General features: G+C 41.2%; 1 protein-coding gene and 1 long non-coding RNA gene across 3 annotated transcripts in view; one reads left to right on the top strand and one right to left on the bottom strand.

The window, feature by feature from the left end:
* The window catches only part of LOC109033870 (small G protein signaling modulator 2), a 166,506-nt gene extending 139,852 nt beyond the window's left edge, over positions 1–26,654 (bottom strand). For both annotated transcript variants that reach the window (XM_072301632.1, XM_072301633.1), the window contains exon 1: positions 26,484–26,654. In XM_072301632.1, the coding sequence (XP_072157733.1) occupies positions 26,484–26,502 (19 nt within the window). In that variant the 5' untranslated portion in view covers positions 26,503–26,654. The remainder of the gene's footprint in view (positions 1–26,483) is intronic.
* Positions 13,543–23,701, top strand: LOC140224844 (uncharacterized). Its single transcript, XR_011900063.1, has 4 exons — positions 13,543–13,662; positions 21,354–21,422; positions 22,322–22,436; positions 23,301–23,701. It is a non-coding gene; the product is annotated as an uncharacterized lncRNA (long non-coding RNA).
* Positions 26,655–26,935: the final 281 nt, after the last annotated feature.

Here is a 26,935-nt window from a genome sequence, read left to right as displayed (position 1 = left end):
TTATGGTTGCCGAGCAGCTGGCCTCGGACAAAAATCAAATAAAATTCGCTACATAATGATCAGATTGATAAATAAATAAAGAAAAGGCTTAGATTGCTACACCATTCCTCAACTCTTGGATCATGGTCATTGGTCATCATTAGACAGATCTGCATGCGGGCTGATTATTGAAATCGATAGACAAATGCTATAGACGAACTAGAGTTAAGGGAAAATGGAGCGACCCTACTGGTGGAAGCAGGTGGCTGCAATGGACCAAGGGGGTGAGTAATAGACTAATTATCGCGGCAGCCCCCAAGAGACTCTGCAGTTAGTTCATCATTTATTAGCTGAACCGCCCGTTTCAACTAACGTGATCGCTCAAAGTCCGTATGTCTTCTTTGTCTGTCGCTTTGCCTATCAATTTCAATAATCAGCTCGACAAGCGTTGATCTCCGAAAGTAACTTCGACACACTATAGAGGAGATAGCAGTGCGAGGTCGCCGAAATACATCCGTTGTCTCACCCACTGGGGATCAGTGTTTATAAACATTCTTAAGTTTCAAATTCCATAAGTTTTTCACGGTTTTCCCGCGGAAATGGAAGAAAGGTGGAGAACAGGGCCGGATTTACATACTTGCCGCTCATGGGCCGCTTGTATTTTTCCGCCCCCTTATCATTCGTTTGGGAACATCGATAAAAATCATCGAGTAAACGTGCCGCAGGAGGAGGGGTGCATAAGACGCGTTTACTCGTGTTGGACACATTTTTTGCGAAAGCCCTGTCAACGTTACTAGCCAAAGTTCACGGAACTTTGAGCAAAAGTTAAGCTCCGTTAACCTATCTTCGTGTGGTCAAGGCCCTCTATTTCTAAAGAATGAACGAAAACATTTTGAAAGAATAAAATTAAATGCGGTTTAATAATTTTAACTTCCACCGCCGCGCCGCGTTAGGGCTGCACTGTGTTTGACGCAATGCGTGAAGTATTCATGCAGTCTTGTAGGCGCTATGCGTTTCCCGCCGACCGCTGCTGACCGCACTGTGTTTGACGCAATGCGTGAAGTATTCATGCAGTCTTGTAGGCGCTATGCGTTTCACGTCGACCGCTGCTGACCGCACTATGTTTGACGCAATGCGTGAAATTTTGTAGGCGCTAATATATGTTAAATGCCGAGCAAGGGCTTCTCCTTTTCATCCCAAGTCCTCGTCATCACTGCTCTCTCTGCGCCGCGCCGCTCCAGGTCACAATGCGTGATTGGTTTCTTTCTTACCTCGACTAATTAAAGGTGCTGCCGCTTGTATCACCGAAAGACGACAAAATTAGAAACTACTATTATCTCAGGAAATGAGAGATTTTGTCGGCTCTTTTCGTTCGTATTTTTTTCCGAAATCGGTTTTTTTTTATACCTACATTTCAAAAAAATTGCAAAATTTTCCGCCATGGCCCACGGCCCATGTGGCCACCCCCTAAATCCGGTCCTGGTGGAGGAAGTAGTTACTACGGACGATAAACTGATGCAGTCTGACGAACAAATACTATTTCGAAGAAATCTGAGGTTCATTTTGCCGTGACATATCGAGTTAGTTCCGATCAGTGACAGCTATACTAGTCGATAGATTTATAACTGGATCGATCCAATTGAATAGAGGTTGACTAAATTGTACGCCAGCGTTCGAATGTCTAAGATACTTAACTATAATTGGATGGTTAATTTTTCGCTTTGTGCCGAAGAGGCCGTTTATTGTTGTTGTTGAGAATGCGGATTCCTTTGCTTGATCCTATATGGCTTTGCTCTAAATGCTTTTAATATGACTTCAAACGTCCTGCTAAAAGTCAACTCAACTCTAGAAAAAAGGTAAAATTTACAAGGAAACTAATTGAACCCGATGGTTTCCAATGAAATGAAGACATTCGACGAATGTCGTCAAGCCATTTTAGAGAGACCGACAGATAGCGACACGAAAGTTTTCGTTATGTTATCTTGTAAATAAAAGCTATTTGGAACTCCGAAGACAGTATCTCAAACTGAACGAAAACCGCCCATGTTGATCTCATTCAGAGGTTATGAGAGTTGTTTCTTTCTTTCCGCACTAAAATCATAATGAATGAAAACTTGCGTCTGATCCTATGAACAATTTTCCTCCATTAAAACGACTTTTCTGAACTGTCAGAGTTGGGTCGTTTTTAAGTAAACAGTTTTTCCGGCTCTATTCTGCCGTGCTAAGGAAAAACGCCGTATGAACATTCGATTGTTGCCAAATTTCCTTCGATAAAATGCTTATTTTTGAGGAAAATTATAAATATTTTTCTTTGAAGTTTTCAGGAGCTTCAGGAGAGATTGCAAACGAAATAGTCCGAAAAATTGGGAGAAAAATATTGATAAGTTTACCAGGAAATTCGAGTTTTATCAAAGAAAATTTGGCAACGTCTGAAGGTTCATATGGCGTTCTTCCTCAGCACCGCATGCAGAATAGAACTCTGTTCCATGAAACAAAGCTGGCAACCTCGTAACTGGATGTTGCAAAGAACGATGTTACACGACGTTACCCGACATTAACAGATGAGGTAATATTCGACCGACGGCGGGGGGGGGGGGGGGCAGGGAGAGGGGAGGGCCCAACTCGGAATTTATTAAAGCTCCAGCGTCTTGCAATTTTCGAGCGTTAAACCGCAGTCGCTCTGTTCGTCGCTCCGATGACATAAAAGCGTATCTCTACTTCTAAGTGAGCCCCGAAAAGCATATAGTTGTGTGTAAAACAAGGCTCACGCGAAAACTGAGGCATGCTCCTACGTTAGAGGAGCTACGTGTTGTGAATAAGCGCGCCTCGGGGAGGGGTAATAGAGGAGCGGAGAGAGGGCATGACGCGACGCGAGGACAAACTGAAATTTTCCCTCCCCCGCGAACCGCGCTCGCGAAGCCCTATCCCTATCGGCGGCAAATATCCTCTCAGGGTTCAAACTCATGAAAATATTATGACGCAAAAGCGACGAGACGATGGAGCCTCGGAGCTGTCAAACTGCGAGATTTTGCCGGATTTAAGCGCGGCCACGCGATAGAAGGAGACCTCTACTTTCGCACTCGCATCGTCCTTCCCCTCACGAAAGAACCTAGCTCCATTTCAATGTTTTCAACTCTCCCCCGCAAATTGCACACAGAGACAGGAGACCCTCCACTGGCCTCTTGGCGACAGGTGGAAGCTTTTACTTTCGGGGATTCAACAATTCCTTAGTTATGACAATTATACGGGAGCAACAGTCATCACCCTAACTTCGGCTGTTGACCTACCTACATGGTGGATGATGAGCTTCGGGTGATGTACTGAGCCAAACAAGTTTCCTTAACTTCGGCTTGTTTGCAAAACGAAATTGCCAACACGTTGTTAAACATCAACCATGCAGGTAAGTCAACTCAACAAGTAGAATGCTCAAGTCCCGAAAGTAAAAGCTTCCACCATGGTTGAGATACTGGTGGACGGTCTCATGTCTCTGATTGCACATTAACCAAAAGATCTTCGGCTTTTCCCGCTGAAAATTTCGCTGATTTTTCATCCAATCTCACGCAGAAAAATTAATCTCGAATAAAAATTGCACAGGCACATTTTTATTGGCGGATCCAGCAAATTGGCAACATGGCTTTTTCTCTATTGCTAAACCTATAGGAATGTACCGATTCTTGAAGAGGCCAGGTGCCCTGACAAGAATCGATTGTAAATTTAACATAGGTGGGAATACGGTGTTGCCAAATTGCTGGATCCACCTCTATAAATTTTTAAAAAATAATTTTTAAGTCAATTTGGCAACTTTGGAATGGAGTTACGTTCCTTCAACCAGGAGAGGACGACATGAGGGGGCCTGCGATTAGCGATGTTGTAAAATGTATGCCTTGAAATGTTATTTTACTTCTTGCGAAATATTGAAACAGCGTTAGCGTCATGCGTGACTTCATATATACCTCATGATCAATATTCAGTACATGGTGTCGGTGTAACAATATGCCATCGTGCATCGCACCGAATATGCATATTTTGTGCATCTGTGAATTATTATTCAAAGCCACGAGGGAAAATACCGTTATTTCCTCCGACGACGGCGTTTTGTAACAGGAATGCATGCGATTTTCACTAAATTATAAAGCGTGTCTCACTCTCTTCGAAAGTGTCGACAGCTGGAATTGTAGGCGAATTCATGGTTTCAACACCGAATCTTTTTAGTCAGTCGCATTTTTGCTAAAAGGAACTATGTTGCACGCAAACCCTATGCACATAGTTCCTTTTAGCATGAATAAGTCAATTATTCTGCGGGAATAAACTTCGTAATCTGGGAAAAAGTCACAGACAGTTTAAAGAAGTTGAATGGTTTAGTTCTTTGTCAAATAAATAATAAGCTCATCTAGAATCCATCTAATTGGACGTATTACTGCTGGAAACAACTATGTTGCACACAAACCATTATCTGCATATTTCCCTTTTCGCAGTATGAATATGTCCAATCAACATTCTGACTTTATGTTTTCCGAGAATACCCTTTAAAATCCAGCGAGCTGATCATTGAAATTGATTGAGAAAGCTATAGAGAAAGATATAGAGATAGCTATAGAGAAAGATATAGAGATAGCTATAGAGAAAGATATAGAGATAGCTATAGAGAAGATATGGAGATAGCTATAGAGAAAGCTACAGAGAAAGATAGAGATAGCTATAGAGAATGAAATAGAGATAGCTGTAGAGAAAGAAGATAAAGGGGAAGCGGAGCGATCCTATTGGTTGAAACGGATGATTCTCATAGACTGATAGGAAAAATGATGGACTGAATATATTGAGGAAACTTGGTTCTTCTTTGTTGAACTTGTATCCAAGCGGAAAAAATAGAAATACCCGGTTTTAAACATCTATTCTCTGAAGAAGTCCATGTCTTTCATAGCGATTTCCTCTATGAATCCTGATATACCCCGGTTTTTCTATATCCTAAGCACAACGTTGAAAACTTTCAACGGCGTATTTTATTGGCCGCGATGTTGTGCGATACCACTCGTTATTTTTCTCGGGACGCATTCTACAAATTCACTCAATTTAAAAGATGCCACCTTTTAAGAAAAATCAAATCGAGCAACATGCCAAGTGGTGACCTGCTTTTGACACTTCTTGGGAAGATACATCACGCTTGCCAATAAACGAGATTGATCGAGGGGTCAAAATTTCCTCTTAATTTCGCCTTCTCTCGCTGCTGGATCTCTCCTTCGAGCGCGAGCGACCTTAAAACGCCCGGAAATTATCGGGTATACAATTTCTCCTCCTCAGCGTTAAAATAGTTGTATGCAGAGGTTCGTCCGTCTCCCTAGGTTACATTTGAATCATTTTAGTTTTGAAGAAGGAATGAGTGTATTTTTGTATGAGATCTAAACTGCATAACGTGAAAATTTGAGTTCATCGAAAAATGGACTTGCTACCTTATCGAAACGATATATTTAACTTAATATTTTGCAATAAAATTACATAGGTACATTGAAATTATGCGAAAAATTCAATTACCATAGTAATTTTCGTCTTGCATTACAGTTCATATATATACTACATATAAAACTTATTTGAAGAACAGTGTATATTTGCAAGGTGACAAAAGTTGCACAATCTTAGCGACATTGGAATGCTCCTGGTTCCTTTTTGCGAAATGGACTGCATTTTGCAATTTGGAACTATAAATCCTGGCCCGGTTTAAAAACAACGTATGAGCCATTAGTTTCCCTATGCACATAAGTGTTTTTTCAGATGAACCAGAATTTATGGGTCCAAATTGCAAAATGCAGTCCAAATGTAATCCATTTGAATGACTTGCAATTGCGGAATGCTTAAATTCGTGCCTCGTCAAGTGGTGCGTCAGGGTAAATTTTTCAATCCCCGTCCCCCTCTCCCCCCTCCGATACTCTCCCATTCTTCGCGAGGTTTTTAGGTTGAATTTTGAAGGGGGATTCTTCCCGTTGTCCGACATGCTGACAGCCGGATCGTCCGAATGTCCGCGCGAATCGGTTCTCGGGTCGAGGTTGAGAAAACACGATCCATCCTTCATGTCAACTCTCAACGCACGGACTCGTCAGATCGGTTTAGAGGAAGCCCCGAGCCCCCCCCCCCCTCCCCCCTCCCACCGCATCCCTGTCGCCGTCGCCGTCAGTGTCCAGCCGTGATAAAGCACTCCGTCCTCACCTCCACAGTCCCCCCCCCCCCCCCCCCACGCTAAGGCTCCCAAATCGTGCTTCTCAAATTCCATCTTTTACAAACTTAATTACGTCGTGAAAGCTTTGATTTCCAATAAAAGCTTCCACAGTCATCTCTTTAAGATCCCGCGATGAAATTAGGCAATTTCATATGATCACATATCCGTCTCAAATAGCAAAATCAGGCGTTTGATCGAATGCCTAGGCAGATAGTCAAATTTGAACGTTGAACGGATGATTCGATGTTTTTAACGAGGTGCGTAATGTAATCCATTCGGACGCTTTAAAATCAAAAGGAATAATATTCATCGTGACATAAGCCTTGCCGTGTATAAATGCTCAAGCTCATGGATCACGAGGCTCCTGTTCCTTTCGATTGAGATGAGCCCATGTATTCTGCCGTGCTAAGGAAAAACGCCGTATGAACATCCGAGAGTTGCCAAATTTCCTTCGGTAAAATGTTTATTTTTGCGAGAAGTTGGGAACATTTTTCCTTGGAATTTTCAGGAACTGTAGGTGAGATTGCGAACAAAATTATTTAAAAAATTGGAGGAAAAATACTCAGAAAATTTCCCGAGAATTTGTGATTTACCAAAGGATATTTGGCCACGCCTGAAGGCTCATACGGCGTTTTTCCTCAACACGGCAGTATTCCTCTTGCTTTACCTCATTTTCCTCTCCTCCTCCTTTTTTTCTTCTCATTATTCTTGTGTTTCGTTATTTTTCCTTTTTCTCTTCATCTCCAACATTTGTCCTTTTTTTTTCTCCTTCATCATTTGCTTTCATCATCTTCATTACTTTTCTTCTTCTTCTTCCCTCCGTTCATTGGGTTCGGAATTGGGGGCACCAGATTTGCCGTTTTCGTGAACTGCAATTGGATTGCATTTTGCAAAAAGGAACCAGGAGCTTTGCAATGTTGCTAAGATCGCGCAACTTCTTTCGCCTTGGAAGAAAACCTGCTTATCCATTAACAGTTTCTATTTTACCCGCTAAAAACTGTGAATTTTAACCGAGATAACTTGAACAACCGTGTTCAAGTCATCTCGGAGATTAATGGATTCAAATACCGTCAATGTTTTATTTTTGATCAATGTTTTTAAAAGAATACACACTGTTATTCCAATGAGTTTCCGCAAATTTTCCTGAGTGATTTAAAATAGATAAAAGAAAATTTGACTTAAAACGCATAATATCCGAAATCTAAGCTCAGATTCGGCTTCCTCGTGAAAAATCGATGCAATTTCATGTATCATATGTCACCATATCATGAAGGAAAGAGATTAACGTAGGCGTGTAGATTCTAACATATCAGTTCGACGTGGCAACATGGGTGATTCGGAGTAGGTCAGCTGATGAGTAAGAGGAAGTTTGTTTTCTCGGAAACGGACGAACCAAATGCTTGACGCCGGCGCCTGGCGGCGTAGCTCAAACGTTTGAATTCTGTGCCTACTTCCGCATACCGGCCGGCTTTGATAGAATCTTTACGCTTACAATTACCCTCTTTTCTTTATGCTATGGTAACATAAGTTACATGAAATAGCATCGATTTTTCACGAGGAAGCCGAATCTGAGCTTAGATTTTGGGTATGATGCGTTTCAAGTTGAATTTTCTGAATTTGAAAATTTAAGACGGCGGACGTAGCCTAAATTGATACATCGGCTCCCATTCCATCCATTAAATTCGAATTTTTAGTCTAATTGCCGCTTCGCGGCCCTATTTTCACCTCCTATCAGTGTTAGTTTTATTTTTCCCCTCAAAAATTACGATATGAGGTATACTTTACTTTTAGAATGAAATAATTTTTGGTTTTGATATATATTTTAGTTCGTTTTAATTCCTTTTTTTAAATCAGTGAAAAATTTAACATCGTCCGAGTTTCTGAATTGTTGTAATAAATGTCCTTTAATTATCATTAAAACCGAGCAGAGTCAAGAATAATTAATTGCGCGAAGTCATAAAGTTTTGCGGCGACTTTACCGTCGCCCGAGCCAGGGACGGGATTAGGAGTACGCTCCACAAACATATTATTACTCGCTTATCAGTCACACAAGTAGGGTTGAATATGAATTATTGAAAATTTATCAACATACTTTCCCTAATCAGCCCATATATGATTGCTTTCTTTGGTGACTCAATGTTGGTAAAGCGTAAAAAATTGACGGGGCAGACTACTAACAAAATACTTTAATTGAGTTATCTGAGATGGTGACCTTCATAATCAACAAGTTTATAATTTGCACTAACGCATTCTGTATTTCAATGAGTCCGCTTAACCGAGTAGCATCAACCAAAAACAAGATAGGTGAAGCGCAAGCGCACTCTTTGGTGCAATGAGTCAACTTGATGGAGCAGTTTACCATAAATTTTGTCTCGGTGAACAGATTTGTAATAGCTAGTAGCAACTAATTGAAAATGATTGATTTGCCTAAAGACGTTGTGGACAAAACAATGCCGTTGGTTATTCTATCAATTTTTTCATTTATACGGCAGCAACTTTTACTTAACAAAACCAAGATGGTTATCCGCGCACAGTCATTTTTTTCCGTGTATCACCCCCCTGACGGTCCCGGGGGCCGTGCAGCGTGTAAGGACCAGGGGGCGCATCCCCAAGTTGATTCATAGCGTAGGAAAAGAGTTGGTTCCGAGGACTACGCGGCAACGATAGGCGCGGCAGAGTAAACAAGCGGGGGAGGGAGGGGGGGAGCGGCCCTGACGGCCCATGAGCCTCGCCGGGCCCCTAGACAAAGCCTAAATCCAGCTGGCGTGGAAAGTTGACTGTTGAGCAAACATGGGCTCCGCGTTGCCGGCGATGCATTCCTTGTTTGCTCGTGCGTATTTGTTTGACTTACATTTTGACCGAGAAACGCGTTGACCTTCGCCTGCCCCCGCCCCCGTCATCCACCACCCCCACTTCACTCGCTCCGAGGGCCGAAACTTGAAGGCTGTTAGCGCAATTTATTTAGGCAACAGGATGCAACTTTAGTTTTTTTTCCGCCTTAAGTCTTAGCTTAAGGACTAGAGCTAATGGTACTTAAGTAAATTGCAATTGGACGTGTTTTTGTTAAACGGAACTAAGCGCCAAATTGAGTTCCTTTTGACGATTTTAGAATCTCGGATAGCGCATTCTGTCAAACAGAACTAAGCGCCATGGAAAAGCATCGCGTTTTGCAACACCCGCCGATCCAAGCCCCCCTCTCTCTGCCTTTCCCTATGGCACTTAGTTCCGTTTCATCCAATTGACACGTCAACGAGATGTAGTTGTACATCTTGTTCAAGTTAATAAAAAAAAAGAAGAAAAAAGTCTTTCTTTGCCGCGGATAGTATTGCACCAGAAACCGTGTTCGTGAAAATCACTGCCAGATTTATGCATTTTTATTCACCTAGTGCAAGGTTCAATTAGGTGTCCTGTGGAGGGGGGGGGGGGGGAGTGTCTGATGGATACTCCGAAACTACAGAGAGAGCCAAGGGAGATCTCACAATTTTTCAATGGAATATTGCATTAAAATTTTATGATTGAAAGCACGTTGCTATGACAATGAAATTCTCGGTGAACTGTTGTCCAATCCACCGACTGTTATCATTTCAGGGAATTGCCTTTCCCGGATATGCGACATGCAACCACTGTATAGAAATTGTCGAAATACCATAATAATTTCAGTGCTTTCAATTTAAAGTATAGCAACATGCAACCACAACTAAAAATATCAACAATGTCGCGCAATTTCATTGTAATAGGTCCCTGTAGGTAAATTACATTCAGTGTAATTGTGGCTCATTTTCCTCCACCGTCATCGGAAAAAGGAACATTAACACCAAAAGAGTGGAAATTTGGATTGGTTGCTGAGGTAAGGTATAGAGGGGCGGCGCTTCAATGATATTTTATTACAAAAAACGCCTTAGGTCCTTTCAAAGCGGAGTAATGATCAAGCTGTTCAAAGATAATGCGCTCCAAAAGAAAGTTCTTTTAACTAAGAGCTTTTCAAAGTTTGAATCGGTCATATCTGGCACAAATTGACGAGTTATATCAAATTCACGCCTTGCGTCGATCCGTATCGACGGTCGAACTACCAGATCACATATCTCGTTTGCATAGTGTGGAAAAGATCTCCCCATCTGCTTCATTTTTCTAAAGGAAAACAAATAAATATCACCCCTTGAAGTTTTCACAGAGTTTTCTTTGCACGGGAAAAAACAATCACGGAAGTTGTCGAGAATTGGCGATGAATATTTTTCCCCATGAAAATTGAAATATGACAGGAAGTCTGCAACTTCGTAAACCAAGATGAGTGGTCTCCGGGCTAATTGTTGAAATTGATAGGCACAGCTATAGACAAAGAAGACATAGAGAGTATGTAGCGATCTTATTGGTTGAAACGGGTGGTTCCTATAGAATGAGGGAGAAAATGATAAAGTAACTATCGGGTTTCCCGTGGGTTGTCGTTAGTTAGTTTAATATCTATCTCCTCTGTCCATTCCCTAGTAGCAGAACAAATTTTTGTTTTTCGAAAGAAAGTGTAAAAAGTACATATCTACTATCTAAATGGTAGTTTTACATAAAAAACGTGGAACTCTTTCATAAAAAAAATCAAAGTTTAGACCTGACCATAATATATGAAAAATGATAAAAGCTAGATAAGTAAATTTTTTTATAGACAATTTTCTTATTTTTTTATATAATGCATGCATACAAAAGTGTTAAAAGCGAACATTATTATGTAACTATTATATAAAAAAAGGTCATCATTTTCGTGAGCTTTTCGCGAATTAAAGGATTTTTTAGTATGTTTGCGAAAAACTCACGAAAATTATGACTTTTTGGGTTACATAAAAATGTTCACTTTTGACACTTTCGTATGCATGCGTTATATAAAAAAAAATTTAACTTTCCCTTAACCCTTGAGGTTCCATTCCCGATGGAAAGCCACCACATTCACTGGCGGAAAAACTATTTTTGGGGCGGTAACTTTGACAGGACTGCCATTCGTTTTGATGGGATTTCGTTGATATTTGGACGGTGCTTCGAAGCCTGGTCTGTGGGCAGCTGCTCTTGATTGCTAATGCCAAAATCCGATCGTGAGTGACGTCAGGCTGAATCCATGCGCAGCGAGGTATCGTAGATTGGATAGTGTGATTTAACGCGGGGGTGCTAAATGTATTTTCCCGCCTACCCCTTCCCCGACCGGCCCCTAACGCCTTTACAGGTCCGGCAATAATTAATTGCATTCGGCCCTTGTCCCTGCTCCCCGCACAGAGAGGAGGTCCGCCGTATGGACATTCCACAGTTAAGAAATGTCCCTCAATAAAAGGTTTATTTTTAAGGGAAGTCACTTCCTAAAAGTTTGTCTTTGAAATTTTCAGGGGCTGTAGGTAAAATTACGAACAAAATTATCTGAAAAATTTGAAAAAAAATTTAAGTTTACCAGGAAATTCGTGTTTTATCGAAGGAAATTTGGCAGCGCCTGAAGGTTCATACACCGTTTTTCCTCAGCTTAGCGCTGCCGTGCTAAGGAAGAGCGACGCATATGAGCCTTCAGACGTTGCCAAGTTTCCTCTGATAAAAACCGAATTCACCAGGAGAATTTCGAATATTATTTTCTAAAATTTTCAGACAGTTTTGTACGCAATTTAATCTAAAATATCTGAAAATTTCAAGAGAAAATATGCATGAATGTTATCATAAACACATGTTTTATCAAAGGAAATTTGGCAAATCTCGAATGTTCATATGGCGTTTTTACTTAGCACGGCAGAGCAGAGGTGGTGGTAGTGTAAGCATCTGGTGAAGTATCTAGTGCACATACCGTGCGCTCATCGTGCCTAAAATTTGGTGCAGGATTTGGCGGGTGAGTTTTGGACGAAAATATCAAATTTTTAATTTGTTTTACTGAATGATTGGTGGTGCTGAGTGGTGGTAATGATTATTAGGAAGATTTTTTCAGAAACTCTTGACAAATTGCTACGAAAACGAAATGCCTTTCCAGTACTTTTTCCAGCAAGACGGTAAGTAATAGACTAACTGGACGTACTCATTTTATGCTAAAAGATTCCAAAGACGGTTAGGAAAGATGTGCTCGTTAGTTGAGGGCCGTAAGAATGAATGGGAAGTAAGCGCTAGTGACGTCAGCGGCGACGACCGAGCTGGTGGACCGAGGAGATCGGTGGTGGGGCACTTTAACTCATAAACCCTGTCCACAACGATCTTTGTCACGTGCCCACGGCTAACAAGTTAACATATTTTGGCGCTTAGTTCCTTTTCGTTTAATGTGAATCCTCACTTTTCCATTTTCCCAAAAGGAATCACGCCCATTCGTACATTGTTTCTTATGCAACTCAAACGAGCACATCCCTTATTTCCCACGCCTCTAGTTCCTTTTAACATAAATACGTCCATTTAAAGGCAACCCATGGGAAACCCTTTAGACTATAAAAACCCTTTAGTTTAGAATAACAACCACCCAATTAAAGCAACAGGGTTGCTCCATTTTCCTTTTGTCTATGGTTTTGTCTATCAATTCCAAAAATCACCCCGCTGATGTGGATGCATCGTGCCGTGGTTCCGGGACATAGCTAATTGAGTAGTGCTTAGCAAGGATCCCCTACAGTGGCGTAGCGTGAATTGCTATATATCGATTGTTATGCCTTTTAAACCTATGGTAAAGAATCGATTACGAGGTGTTCACTGCGAACACCCTAGTTATCGATCCTTTTCCATAGGTTTAAATGGCATAACAATCGATGTATAGCAATTCACGCCACGCTACTGATCCTCTATGCTGCCGAGCCAAAAGAGAACGCCTTTTTCAGAGGATTTCGTTCGCAATTCGATCTAAAAAGTCTGTAAATTTAAAAGCAAAATATTCGTAGTTTTCTTCAGCAATATATGTTTCCTAAGAATAAATTTGGCAACATTCGAATGCTTATATGGAGTTTTTACTTAGCGCGGCAGAGTAACAGACGAAGTGGACACGAAGCAAAACGACGGTGAAACTACCAAACCACGTATCTCGTTTGCGGTGTTTAAAAATCTACGCTCACATTTTACTTTTTTGAAGTAGACCAAATCAATATCATTCCTTGAAATTTTCACGGAATTTTCTCCGCACAAAGAGGAAAAATCACAGAAATTTTCAAGACTGGATGTTAAGTAGTTTTTCATTTAAAAAATAAAGTATGAGGGTGAGTCTAAGGAGGATAAGTATGGGGTATGTGTCTCTGGGAGGATAGGGGGCAATGGCGATTGGGCGTCGCAGAGCGCGAGGCGGCGCTATAAAAGCGACTTTATGTATGTATGTATGACAGGAAGTCTGCGACGTCGCAAACCGAGATACGTGGTTTGGTAGTTTCACCGTCGAAAAGTGGAGAAGGCGTAACGCGGGAAATTTGACTGGCAGCGATGCGGCGAGCGCGTAAAGCACACACGGCGGGATCGAGGGGAGGGGAGCGGCGACCTTGAGCCACTAGGCCTAGTGACAGGTGAGGTCCCCGTCATTCATAAAAAGCCGGGATTCCTCCCTGCCCATTCACCATTCACCCTTAATCCGCTACCCTTCTCCCTGTCGCCATTCTCGCTGTATTAACTCCACTCAAATCTCAGCAGGCCATTGCAAAAACACTCTATTTTAAAGACCACACAAGGGTCGTGTTCATAGTCGTTCTTTAAGCAGCTCCTTTCCTCTGGCAGCCCCGAATAGTTTGCATTGTCCTTGACAGAGCTTCTTGCACATTCTCAACGTAAGCACCCTTAAAATTTTGACGTATTTCTATCAAAGAGAACTATACGCAGGTGGGAAAGATGGGGTCTGCTCGTTAGTGCTTGGGCCATAAGAATGAATGGGAAATATAAAGCGCCAGTGACGAAGCTGTCGTCGTGGCTCCCTGCAGTGGGCATTGACTCATGAGCCCTGTTCACAACGCTCTAGACACATGCCCATGGCTCATGGGTGCCGCATTCTGATGGCTCACAATTCCGTTTGCTGAATTGGAAAAGCGGGATTTTACATTGTGTCAAACGGAACTATGTGCAAATTGTATGAGCCATGGGCATGTGTCTAGAGCGTTGTGAACAGGGCTCATGAGTTAATGCGACGACGGCTCCGTCACTGCCGCTTTATATTTCCCATTCATTCTTATGGCTCGAGCACTAACGAGCAGACCCCATCTTTTCCACCTCCACATAGTTCTGTTTGATAGAAACACGTCCTTTTTTGCAACCCTCGAGTTAAATTCAGCAATATACCTAACTATCGGTCAGGTTGGCCTAGTGGTCAGCGCACCTAGCTCTAGGTCAATAGGGTCCGGGTTCGAATCCCGGTTGGGGCGTCAATTATCACGGAACTGACGAGTGCATCTGCAGGAACAGAGTCTATCTCGCCCTAATCCCTGAAAATTAGAAAAGTCTGGAGCATGGACTTGCCAATCCCTCGATGTCTCCGGACAATAGGATACGGTCTAAGTTGGCTGAAGGTGCTAGACACAAAGCCATTAAATCAGCAGAAAAAACTTTGAAAATGGGCCTTTGAAACGCATTACAATGATTTACCACGACAACGAATACAAAACAAGAAAAAGTGCACTGCGAATTTTGTACAAAGGTAGGATGGTGTTTGTCAAAATCATGGAACTTCCCCCTGTATTTTGTACTTTTTGCAGTGGCAAATCATTGTAATCCGTTGCAAAGATCCATCTTCAATGTTAAACTGCTAAATTTCACTCAAGGTTGCAAAAATTGCCATTTTTATGAAGCTATACCGAGGACCTGTTTGAACTTCCCTTAATCAGAATGTAAACCATTCGGGGCCTCCTAAAGAAAGAGTTGTTTGAGGAACAGTTTTGTTTCAGGATATTATCAACAAAACGACTTCTTAACAGGTGGGTTCAACTGGAAAATTGGCAACACCATTAGAAAAGAATCATGGGAATTCAGAGACCTAGGGACCCAAGAAGTTAACTTTCCGGGACTGGAAAACTTTGGAATCTCATTACTTATTAAAATTGAAGCTGAACTCTTCTGAACGCACTTATCCCGCCACACGTAAAGAGTCAACTTTGCGTGGTAAAAAGAATCCGCCAAACTAAGATTTATATCGAGCCGGCCCTCTCCCAAACTTTCGCTCGGGCGGCACCTCTCATCGTTTAGCTTTTATCAGGGGGCCCGGCCATAATATCTACTTTTCGGTAGCGTTGTGAAGACTTGTGCTAGCTCTGTTGTGTAATTTTATGCCCGTACCAAAAAATCAAGGCTCCTGATTATGTCTTTGCTCCTGATATCACGGGACTTTTTTCGGAGGTTATAGACCACCGGCAGTACCGGCACCTACAAAGAACGACCTAAACCATGCACCCCAAAATTCGGACTTTCGAAACAGTCACTTTTGGGCAATGACGGATCTGGTACACTTGGTACGTCACAGTGTGCGTCAAAACCCGGTCTCTTCATCGCTCACTGTGTTTTTCTCCATGAGGGGTTGGCAGTCGCCTTTTTAATGCTACTTTTGAGGCAAGCGACACCGAAAAAAAAGGAGGTGCTGTAGTAACACCACAGATTTTAAAAACATGTGCGACAACTCTTGGATGTTGTCATTAACACTCTGGTGTCAAAGGATGTAAAGGTAACATCCTTGGATTACATTACATTGACACTCTGGTTTTACAGAATGTTACTTTTACATCCTTTAACACCAGAGTGTTAATGACAACATTCAAGAGTTGTCGCACATTTTGTAACATATCCTTTTTTTTCGGTGGACGATTTATCGACAAAAATGCTTTTCAGAAATGGAATCCTTGGACTTTTAAATGCCTATAACCCTCATCAAAACCAAGAATAATTTATAATTTATAATTTGTATTTTATAATTAATAAATCAACGGTATCAACCCTGTTTTTAAGGGGATTTACCGGTTTAAGTTGTTGTTTCACCCTCAGATGCTCCAAGCCGGGTTGAATTGACTATAGCACCATGAAAAAAACAAGGGGAAAAATGCAAAACAAGACGAAAAATACACAATAAAACACCGAAATGTTGCGGCTCAGAGCTGAGCCATGTTCAGTCAAATAAATGATTAAAAAATAAAAAAATTCGAACAAAAACCCGAAACCTTCATGACGGTGGCCGAGATTCGAGAAAGACAAACGAAATACACAATAAAGCACCGAAACGTCTGGGTGTTTTATTGTGGATTTTTAGCCTTGCTTCCCGTTTCCCCTCATTTTTTTTCATGTTACATTTGACTATTTCTATCAAACGGAACTATGTGCATTATGACGTGAGCCCTGTTTTGCTTATATTCTTATGGCTCTCAGGTCTCATGTCTTACTGCACATTCCGTTCGGCAGAAATACGTCCAATTGACCCGTGGCTTTATGAAAGCAAAAGTCCCGCGGGTTATATGCTTGACTGGTACATACAAGCTTTAGAAATAGGTCTATAGGTACATCGTAAAATGTAATCAGAAATGAAATTGAAAAGGAGGAAAAAAACCGAGTGTTAACGTAAAAGGTATGAGAGATGTATTTGGGCTGGTTAAAAGTTGAAACTTTTCTCTGGAATCCGAGCGACATCTCATTGACAGCATGGAGCGGAGCATCGCGAGTTCACGCCTCGCGCCATCGCGCCTTCAATTTTACAGATACAACATGGCCATCCATCAAGCACGAATAGTCGTATCTCTGCGCCATCATCAACGCGCACCCTTTCCCTCGCTCTATTTTCATGTTGCTGGTTACGTTTGTCTCATTAGTTACTGCCGTGCTAAGAAAAAACGCCGTATGAACCTTCAGGTGTTGCCAAATTTTCTTTAATAAAACACAAATTCCCTAGTAAACTTATAAATATTTTTCTTCAAATTTTTGAGAGAATTTTGTTCGTATTTTAATCTAAAGCTCCTGAAAATTTAAATGAAAAATATTTATAATTTTCCTCAAAAATAAACGTTTCATCAAAGGACATTTGGCAACTCTCAAACGTTCATACGGTTCAATGTTCTTCCTTAGCACGCAGAGTAGTGGTGCTTTAAGGCCTATAATATACTTAGACATCATTTATTACTCATCAGATCGCTATATTTACAGATAAGTCTCTCCGCTCTTTCACAGGAACCTATTCTACTACACAAAGAAAAACGGTATTCATTGCAACGAGGAAAAATGAATCCTTGAAATTTTTTTATGAAGCGGGGGAAATACTCGTTATATTAAAAAAGAACTTTTCTTACCAGTAAAATATTAGTTGTGTCAACGGGAGTTTTCCTGTCGCGCCGCAAGTTTCTGCGTCGCGATGGAATATTTTAATTGTGACACTCTCGTCGTCACAACTGAAATATTATTTTAAATCTATCGTTCATTTATTGAATTTATTCGTGACCAAAAAATTCTGGTTGCGACAAGTACTCATAGATTGTCTCGACTGAAATGTTACTTGACGCGGTAAGTTATGGCTATGTAAGCTATAGTAAAGAATCGATTATTAAGGTGTTCGTTGGGAACACTCTATTTATCGATCCTTCTCCATAGGCTTAAATGGCAGATCAATCGATTAATCGCGAAGCACGCCACGCCACCATGCGATGGATAGAATGGTTGGTCATTTAAACCTGCGGAAAAGGGTTTAGATCTATTATGTTCTATTTTTTACCATAATCTATTATTAATCATAGCTTCAAATGGGATAATGTCGATAGTTGATGATTCACGGCTCGCTACTGCTTCCAATTAAGTCTAGCAAAAAATGAGAGTGTGCGGTTTGAAACAAGGAAAAAAAATTGTGAACAAACGTTAATGCGCGGTGAAAAAAATAAAGATGACGCAGATCCAAACCTTAAAATACCCTAAAACGCTGTTTTGCGTGAGCAGAGCATGATCCGTTGAATTTCGAAAACAAACAAGCGGAAAACATTGTTTTTGTGGTTCAAAAACGCAAAAAAGTAAGGTCGCAACGAGGGTCAATAGCTCGTAATAGTATCTAGCAGGCAGTGGCGTGGCGTGCTTTGCGTTATATCGATTGATCTGCCATTAAAACCCATGGAAAAGGATCGCTAAACAGGGTGGTCCCAACGAAAACCTTAACCATCGATTCTTTAGTGTGGCTTCAAATGCAGAAGTATCGATGATCAATCATTCGCGCCTTGCTACTGAATGAGAAGGGTGATCATACCACAGCTAAGAGGGCTGATTCTGCATAGTTCGGCGCAAATTATATCAGAGGGTTGAGACTTGTATAGATTAATCCAAAAGGGAGCCTGCAATCGCGAGAGTGAGGAAAATGGAGACAAAGTTCAGAGACCTTCTCATTGAGATACGTAAGTCAACCTCGATGCAAAGGAAGGAATTTTTTATTGTATCTCCTCAAATTTTTACTCTAAATTCGATAATTGATCGGGGAATTATAAATAATGAAAAGAATCATTAGTAATTTATAACTTGGCCTCAGTGTAAATGTTAAAGCCTTGTTGCCGCTCAGCTCAACGTGGCTGCTTTCTTTTTATAAGAAGCGCTACTTTCAGCGGCTCGATTGTCGAATCGATATCGAATGATCATGATGGATAAAAAGCCTTACTCATGTACAGCCATGCTAACGAAGAACGCCGTAGGAGCCTTTTGACGTTACCAAGTTTCCTCCGCGATAAAAACCGAATTTACTGGAAGAATTGTGATTATTATATTTTCTAAAATGTTCGGACAATTTTGTACGCAATTTAATCTAATATTTAATTAAATATAGCAGGAAAGAAAAATACGCAACTCCACCACTACATATTAAGGGTTTTATTTAATGTATTCATGTCAAAAGGAATGAGATAAATATAAGAAAAATAGAGAAAACTGTGGACATGAGATGTGTGCCCACAGTTCCGTTTGCTCCATTAGTTCTTTTAAATACCTATTGACACATTCCTCTTAGCAGAAATTCGTGTAATTCTGTATTATTTGCCACACAGAGCAGCCGAAAAGTCCAAAAATGAGCTCTATGAGGGCGTTTGAAGTTTCAGAATGAGAACTCGCGGAATCGAGGAACATAATTCAAAGTTTTGATAGACTTTCTTTGAGATTAGTTTTCTTCAACATGATTACAAAATGGGTAATTCTCATAACATGCGATTGAGTCAGGCAAAATGGGACATAAAAAGACAGCTCACACTTTTGACTGTAGCTACTCAGAGCACATCTCAGAAAAAACAAATACCAGCTTCACTGAAAACTTACCATCTTCCGGTGCTGGGACTCTTCCTCCCTTCTCACCAAATAATACAAAAATCAAACTATTCAAGTAAGGCATGATGAAGTAATATGAATCATGTTTGAAGCTGGCAACAGCGCATTTGAAAGCTATTCTTCCTAGTTCATTGTAGAGGCAACGCACATGCCACTGTTTTCCTTATGTGCTTCCGTGCTAGGGAAAAACGCCGTATGAGTCTTTAGGGCGTCACGAATTTTTTTTTTTTTTTTTCGATAAAATGCGAATTTCCGGAGGAAATTTTGTACATCTTTCTCGTAATTTTTCAGAGAATTTCATCCACAATTTAATCTACAGTATCTGAAAATTTCATGGAAAAACTTATATATTTGCTGAAAAATAAATATTTTACCGCGGAAAAGCTGGCAACCATGCGGTTTTTTCCGTAAATGAGCTGCGGGTCGATTGTTGGATCGTTATCGAATGATCCTGATCGATAAAATTCCTATACTGCCGTGCTAAGGAAGAACGCCGTATGAACATTTAAGAGTTGCCAAATTTCCCTTGATAAAACATGTATTTTTGACATCATCTATGACTATTTTTCCTTGAAATTTAACTCTTCTTTTCCCTGATCCCGTCACGATACAATTGAAGGAAGGATAAAAAATAAATATGTTTACAAAGTTTAACATTGATGATTTATTCATTCAGGTGGTTCATTATTTTACCAGGTGGTATCCCTCAATTCGAGGGCAAGAAACTAGGAAAAAAATTTACCATAATGAAAATTCAACGCTGTCAAATCACAAGTTCAAGGTGAATTAAGACATTGTTGATTATAAAAACCCTATCTACAGATCAACAGTTAGTAGTTTTTTGGTGGAATTCAGTCGAGTTACTGCGACGGGATGTGTTTCCGAACTATTTTTACGGTTCTTCTCGTAAGTTAAGCGTCTTATTTCCTTTAAAAAATTGCTGCGTAAACACATTCTTCACACGTAACATCACATAACTTTCATTGAGTAGAATCAGAGAACTTCTAAAGGGAGAGTATGGCCGTCGGTATATTTTTTATCCTGGAATGTCTTGCCGCTTTTTGATTGGTCTACGAGTTTTAGGTTCACTCCTATTGGTTGATAGACTTTAGGAATTTAATGCCAACCCTCTTACAACAAAATACTTCAGGTGTACCCTAGGCTACTACTACTTGGCAATTTTAAACAAACTTACTACCAATTATAAAGCGGCACACAAATGGTAATGCTGTCCTTGTAACGGTACTAAAAGTAGAATCATTGGCAACCGATTTATCTCAACAGTAAAAAATGGGTCACGTGGAGGTACGTTTAATTTGATTTCAATATTTAGTTGCAACCGCGAAATGAAATTGAAATGATTTACACGCGTAAGAGCCGCTCTCACAGCGCTCTCCGGCGCCTAACCGCCACAAAACTCGGTCCTCCCTCAGGTCATCAGGGAGTTGGCACTCCCTCATCTCATCCATAACCCCCTGTTGCCAACCTTTCACCCGGCGTCCCCTTCCTCTCCTCCCAGGAGGAACCCAATCAAGCATCTTTTTTGGCGCCCTCTCTTCCATCATCCTATTGACATGACCGCACGAGTTGTTTGGTCATGACGTCGAACACGATGTCATTTTCGACCTCCATTACTTGACGCACTCTATCATTACGGACCCGATCTCTCCTAGAAATTCCTGCCGACCTCCTCCAGAGCCTCGCGACTAGGCTTTCAAAAATTAACCGCACTATTTTCTATGAAGTACACCTTGAACATACACCTAACTAAATAGGTATTGGACTAACTAACGGTAACCCACGAGAAACTCGACAGCTAGTCCATCATTTTCTCCCTTAGTCTATAGGAACAGCCCCTTTCAATCAAGAGGGTCGCTCCATACTCCCTATGTCTTCTTTGTCTTTAGCTTTGTCTATAAATTTCGATAATCAGCCAGCTGATGCTTTGTTTTAGATCGTTAGCGTTGTTGGAGCCCTTCTCATCCCCAATCCGACGACCCGTAGAAGAAGGCGAGATGGTGATGTAAGTTCGGATTTCAATATGAAGTGATTGCTTTATTTATTTTTTTATCTTTTATTATTTATTTTCTTTTAAATTTTCAAAAGCATCGAATTACTCAAATCTTATATTCCTCATATTTTCTTTCCTCAGAAGTGAAAGAATTTCCTGGTTGGTCATGCTCGATCGTCCCTTTAAATTCCATACGAAATGCGGAGGAATTATAAATTCGTCGCTTGGCTCACATAAGGGAGTAACTGCACATTGAGATGAGCCGGGAAAAGCATTGAAATGTATGGAAGACAGGGCGAATTGCAGAGTGTAATTATGCCCTTATGTCCGGTAGACGACGAATTAACGCAACGTTTAGATAGTAGAAGTCAAAGCGAGAGGAAAGGGGTGATATTTCGATCGATCTGCCATTTAACTAAATGGAAAATGATCGATAAATAGGGTGTTCGCAACGAACACCTGAATAATCGATTCTTTTTCATAGTTTCAAATAAAGAAATATGGATAATGGACCATTCACACTTGACCACTGGAAAGGGGGAAAAATTCATATGTGCGATAGCTAGGCACTGGTCACGAATGAACTACATTTTCCAATATAGAACTACGATTACTATTTCAGGTTCAAAGAGGACCCATCTAGACGGGGAAATAATAAATGGCGTGTATCGACGGTGAAACTGCAAAAACTTGCATTTCGTTTGCGCCATTTCAAAATCTCCGCTCTCATTTTATTCAATCAAAGGAGAAAGAATAAATGTCATTGCTAGAAATTCTCCAAGAATGCTCTTGAAACAAACGAGAAAAATCAGGGAAGTTATCGAGATGTGACGTTGAGTATTTCTCCATTTAAAAAATCCCCAAGTCTAATAGAATGATTGTGTTAAAAACTGAGTTGTGGATTTTTGCAGGGCGGTCCTCCTCCGCTGAATTACGGTCCAATTGCACGTGGAAACCAGCCGTCCAACGAGCCGGCGACACCGGGTAATCCCTACGGACGCGGTTGCGAAAAACCTGAACAATGTAGTAAGTATATTTCGCCTATTTCATCGTACTCTTGAAATTTGTACCTCCCTTAAAGTTTGTGAAAATTATCACATTTTTTCTTGCGAATTTTCAATTTTTTTTCCTAGGGTGGATTTTTCTGATTCTTCTCAAGGATCAGTTTTCGAGGTTATTTTGTAGACTCCACCCGAGATTCGTTGAAACTGTCCTTTTCATAATGCGACGTTGAGGAGTTAAGGACCTACTTAAACTTCCCTGAGAATGAAAAACTATCCCTAACCTAACTCGAGGTTATTTCGTCATATTTTCTCTAATAATTGTCCAATTTAGAAACCAAGGATATCCTCGTACTAAGTTTTCCTAGTAGTATCATTTTAAAGATGAAATTCACAACATTTAAGACACTTGCAAATCCTCTGTTAGAAGAAAAAAACCGATATGTATAGTTTGCGAACAAGGAACCGATATTTTATCTCAATGAACGTTGATTGATAATATTGAATTTGTGCTGTTTTTCGCAGATTTTGATCGAATTCTGTACGACCGGGAAAAACCCGCAATATCAGAGGCATTGTATAATTAATGACAAACTTTTCTTGCTTGGGATCCCCGATTGATCAGTCGCTTTCAATTACGCACGTTTGCAACATCGATAACAAAAAAATGACTCCCTCTTATTTTTCTATCTTCAGCCGCTGATATGATTCCAGTATACGTCTTTAAAGCATGCGAGGCTATTCCTCCACGTATCGCGTGTAAAATATAGAATGAATTGCAAAAATAATTTTCAGTGCTGGTTTTTTTTCAATTCAATATATTGTTGCTATTGTTATTCTACTAACATATTATTATTTTTTTTTCTTTTTTTGTATTCTCTTGTTGTAGGGGGTCCACCGGCGAATAAAACACCCGGATGATAAAACAAGGTCATAGTTCCAACTTTCAAACGTTACAGAGTCTAGGGTTCACGGAATGCGAAATCTTGAAACCATTATTTTTATTATAACTATTTTAAGTAAATGTCATCAAACACGCTCTCACGGAAATCCCCTTCTGGCAGGGCCGTGCTGGTCGCAAGTGAGGAAGACTCAAAGTTTGTCGGTCGGGAATTTGTGGCTGCCAAAACAACCACGGGTTGCATTTGTATTATAAGGGTACCTGAGAAACCTCCTACCTAAAGGAACCTAGGGAACCTAAGGTACCTAAGGGAAGACCTGAGAAAACAATATGAACTGTATTCCCCAAATATACACATTTTCCAAAAAACTTTGGCCTTCCTGGTTTTTTTTCCCCGTTTTCCTTATGAATTTGATTATTTTCATTGATTTGCTTTAACAAAGAACGAACTATTTTAGACCTACCGACTGTGCAGGCATATGACGCTGTACAATCTCCTTCAGTTTTGACAGTTATGCAATTTGAGCTACTCACCGCGCGGTCGAAATGAAGTGTCAAAATCACAGTGTTTGACGGATAATATGTAATAGCCTATTACATATCCGTGCATATCCGTTACATTATCCTATTACTAATAGGACCATTTCCACTGCCTTTCTTTCCCCCTCCCTCATTCTGAGGAAAAGTATTTGTTTCCCACTCTCCTCCCACCCATCCTGGTTTTTACAATTACGGCCTTATTCATCTCAAGTATAAAGAGAAAAACTTGCGAGTTGGCAGTACAATTTTGAACTTTATATGTGGATCGACGGCATGGCCGACAATTTCAAGCAGAATAAATAGAGAGAAACCACGCGATTTACCTGTGCAGAATCTACTTGCATGTCAACGGTGAAAGTCGGCAGTCGCATATCTCGTTTGCGGTGTCTGAACATCTCCGCCTCTACGTCATTTTTTTAAAGGAGAACAAATTAAAATCATTCCTTGAAGTTTTTGCAGAATTTTCGTCGCACAGAGAAGAAAAATTACGGCAGTTTCCAAGAATTGCCGTTGAGTAGATTTCCGTTTAAAAAATAGTAAAGTATGACAGGAAGTCTGCGACGTTGCAAACCGTGTTATGTGATTGCCGACTTACACCGTCGATGTGTATTATTTTAACAGAAATATTATTACTCCATATTTATTATTAATATCCGTCAGCTTTGAAAAACAAAACAAAAAAATCCTCTTTTTATGGACATGCGTCAGCCATCCTCACCTCTGCCGAGATCGCCTTTGAAAATTTAACATATATCTGAAATTTCATGAAAAATATCCTGAAATTTAACCGAGATATTTCCTCGTGGAATTTCAATTTCTTATTTTCTATGTTTACCATCTCAGCTCAGCAGAATCTTCTCCACCGACGGAGATTATTTGAGTGTCGAACTCACAAGCTAAGCAAGAGAATGTCAGATGCATTCGGTAGTAGCTCCCCTACTATGATGACTGCTCGCTCGTGAAAACCGAACATTATAGTTTATCGATTTTACCTCCCGGTGAATACAGCTCAATTTATATTTCTCACTTCATACCTGCAAGCTTGTTCTTTCGAGCTACTCCTCGTATTCTCCAGCAGAGCTCATCGGTAACTTAACCGTTGGAAAAATCGATTACCAACTTTCATGACCGAACGATTCGAACTGTTACCGACTATGTTTGGCGATTCATTTCGACAGCCACCGACTGATTATTGAAATTGATAAGCCGAACAATTGATAAGCCAAGCAATTGATACGGAAGACGATAGGAAAATGGAGCAACCTTTTTGGGTTGAAACGGGTCATCTTCGTAGACTAAGGGGAAAAACGATGGAGTAACTATGGGATCCCTTCTAGGTGGCAGTTAGTAAATCTACTACTTACCTCCTTTGTCCATTACAACCATCTGCCTCCATCAATAGGATCACTCCATTTGCTCCTGGTCAACTTTGTATATTGATTTGTCTATCAATTTCAGTAATCAGCTCGCTGAGCTAAGAAAGCATTATCTAGGTCCGCGACGTTGTCGACCTCCACGTCACAGTTAATTTTCTGACTAGGAAACTTATGTTTTGTAACAACAAACGTGTTTTCTGAGTTAGGCAATCGATAGAATCGATTCATCGGTAGAAATACTTGATGTTCTTGATATGGGTAACATAGTCTTCGTCTCATGAACTGTAAAGGATCCGAATCAATGCCGGGGAAGATTTTGAAATTTACAAGTTGGTTACCGTCCAGAAGTCCTCCTGGTGAAATCATTTTGGAGAGAATAACCACGACCAAAACGGAGCCACGTATCTCCGTTAACGATGCTCCACACTTCCTGTCATACAATATTTTTTTTTCTGGGGGGGGGGGGGGGGAGCTAGTGAACGTAATTTCTTTTTAGCTTCCTTGGTTTTTCCTCTCTGCTAGCAGAATATTCTGCCAATTTCAAGCCATGAAGTCGGCTTGTTCCTCCTTAAAAAATGAAATAAAATAGGGGTGGAAATTTTGAAACGCCTTACTTAATGGAAATACGTGGTTTTGCACTTTAGCCATCGACAACCTACTCTGCCGTGCTAAGGAAGAACGTCGTATGAGCCTTCAGACGTTGCCAAGTTTCCTCAATAAAAACTGAATTTACTGGGAGAATCGCGAATATTTTTTTCCAAACTTTTCAGACAATTTTGCACACAATTCATTCTAAAATATCTGAAAATATCAAGGAAAAATATGCATGAACGTTGTCAAAAATACATGTTTTATCAAGGGAAATTTGGCAACTCTCGAATGTTCATACGGCGCTCTTCCTTAGCACGGCAGTGCACAGGAACGGTTACGCATCGTTTCCGAATAACCAAGGATACCCGTCGAAAAATTCGGTTCTCTCCGAACGGCGGTAAAGTCATCCGAATTTATTTGCTTTCGTCACATATGGTTGCTGGCGGGGCGCTAACGATCCGGACGCGATAAATATCGGAGCGTCGAGGCTAACATATGTGACACGATCCCGGCATCTGTATCAACGGCGAGGCACCCAACATACACACACGACGATGAAAATAATGCCCGCATCGGGAAAGCAGAAGCAGCGCTCGGGTTTCGGGCGGGCCGTGGGCGTGGGGTATAAACATAACCTAAGAGGAGCAACAAGTCCTGGGCTTACCTGCGCTGGCGAGGTCCATGGTGGCGTCGGACGGGTCTTGACGGCTGGAAAGTCCGAGTCCGGGGTCTCAACGGGAACGGCACATTTCGGGTTGAGGCACTGGCCACGGCGGAAACTCGACTCGGGAGGTGCGAAGGAAAAGCGGAGTGGCCGCCGACGTCCGGATGAGCAACGGGAATGAATGTAGGGCAATCGATAAAAACGTTGGGGACGCCAACGGCGGCGCGGCGCGGAACGGCGCTGGCCCGAGCGGGAGGACGAGGAAGTGCGATAACGGACGGCTGCGCTCGCACTGCCGCCGCCACCGCCGCCGTCGACGGAGCCCCCGACGCCAGGACTCGCACGCCTGCGCCGCGACGCCCGGCAAACCGCCACCGCCGCCGCCACCGCCCCGCCACCCGAGTCCAGTCCGGCCGAGCCGAGGCATGACCTTAAAACCGAGGCGTTAATAT

The sequence above is a fragment of the Bemisia tabaci genome, chromosome 6 (assembly GCF_918797505.1).
Source record: "Bemisia tabaci chromosome 6, PGI_BMITA_v3".
In the NCBI taxonomy this organism is placed as follows: Eukaryota; Metazoa; Arthropoda; class Insecta; order Hemiptera; family Aleyrodidae; genus Bemisia; species Bemisia tabaci.
This window is presented reverse-complemented; position numbering and strand designations above follow the sequence as displayed.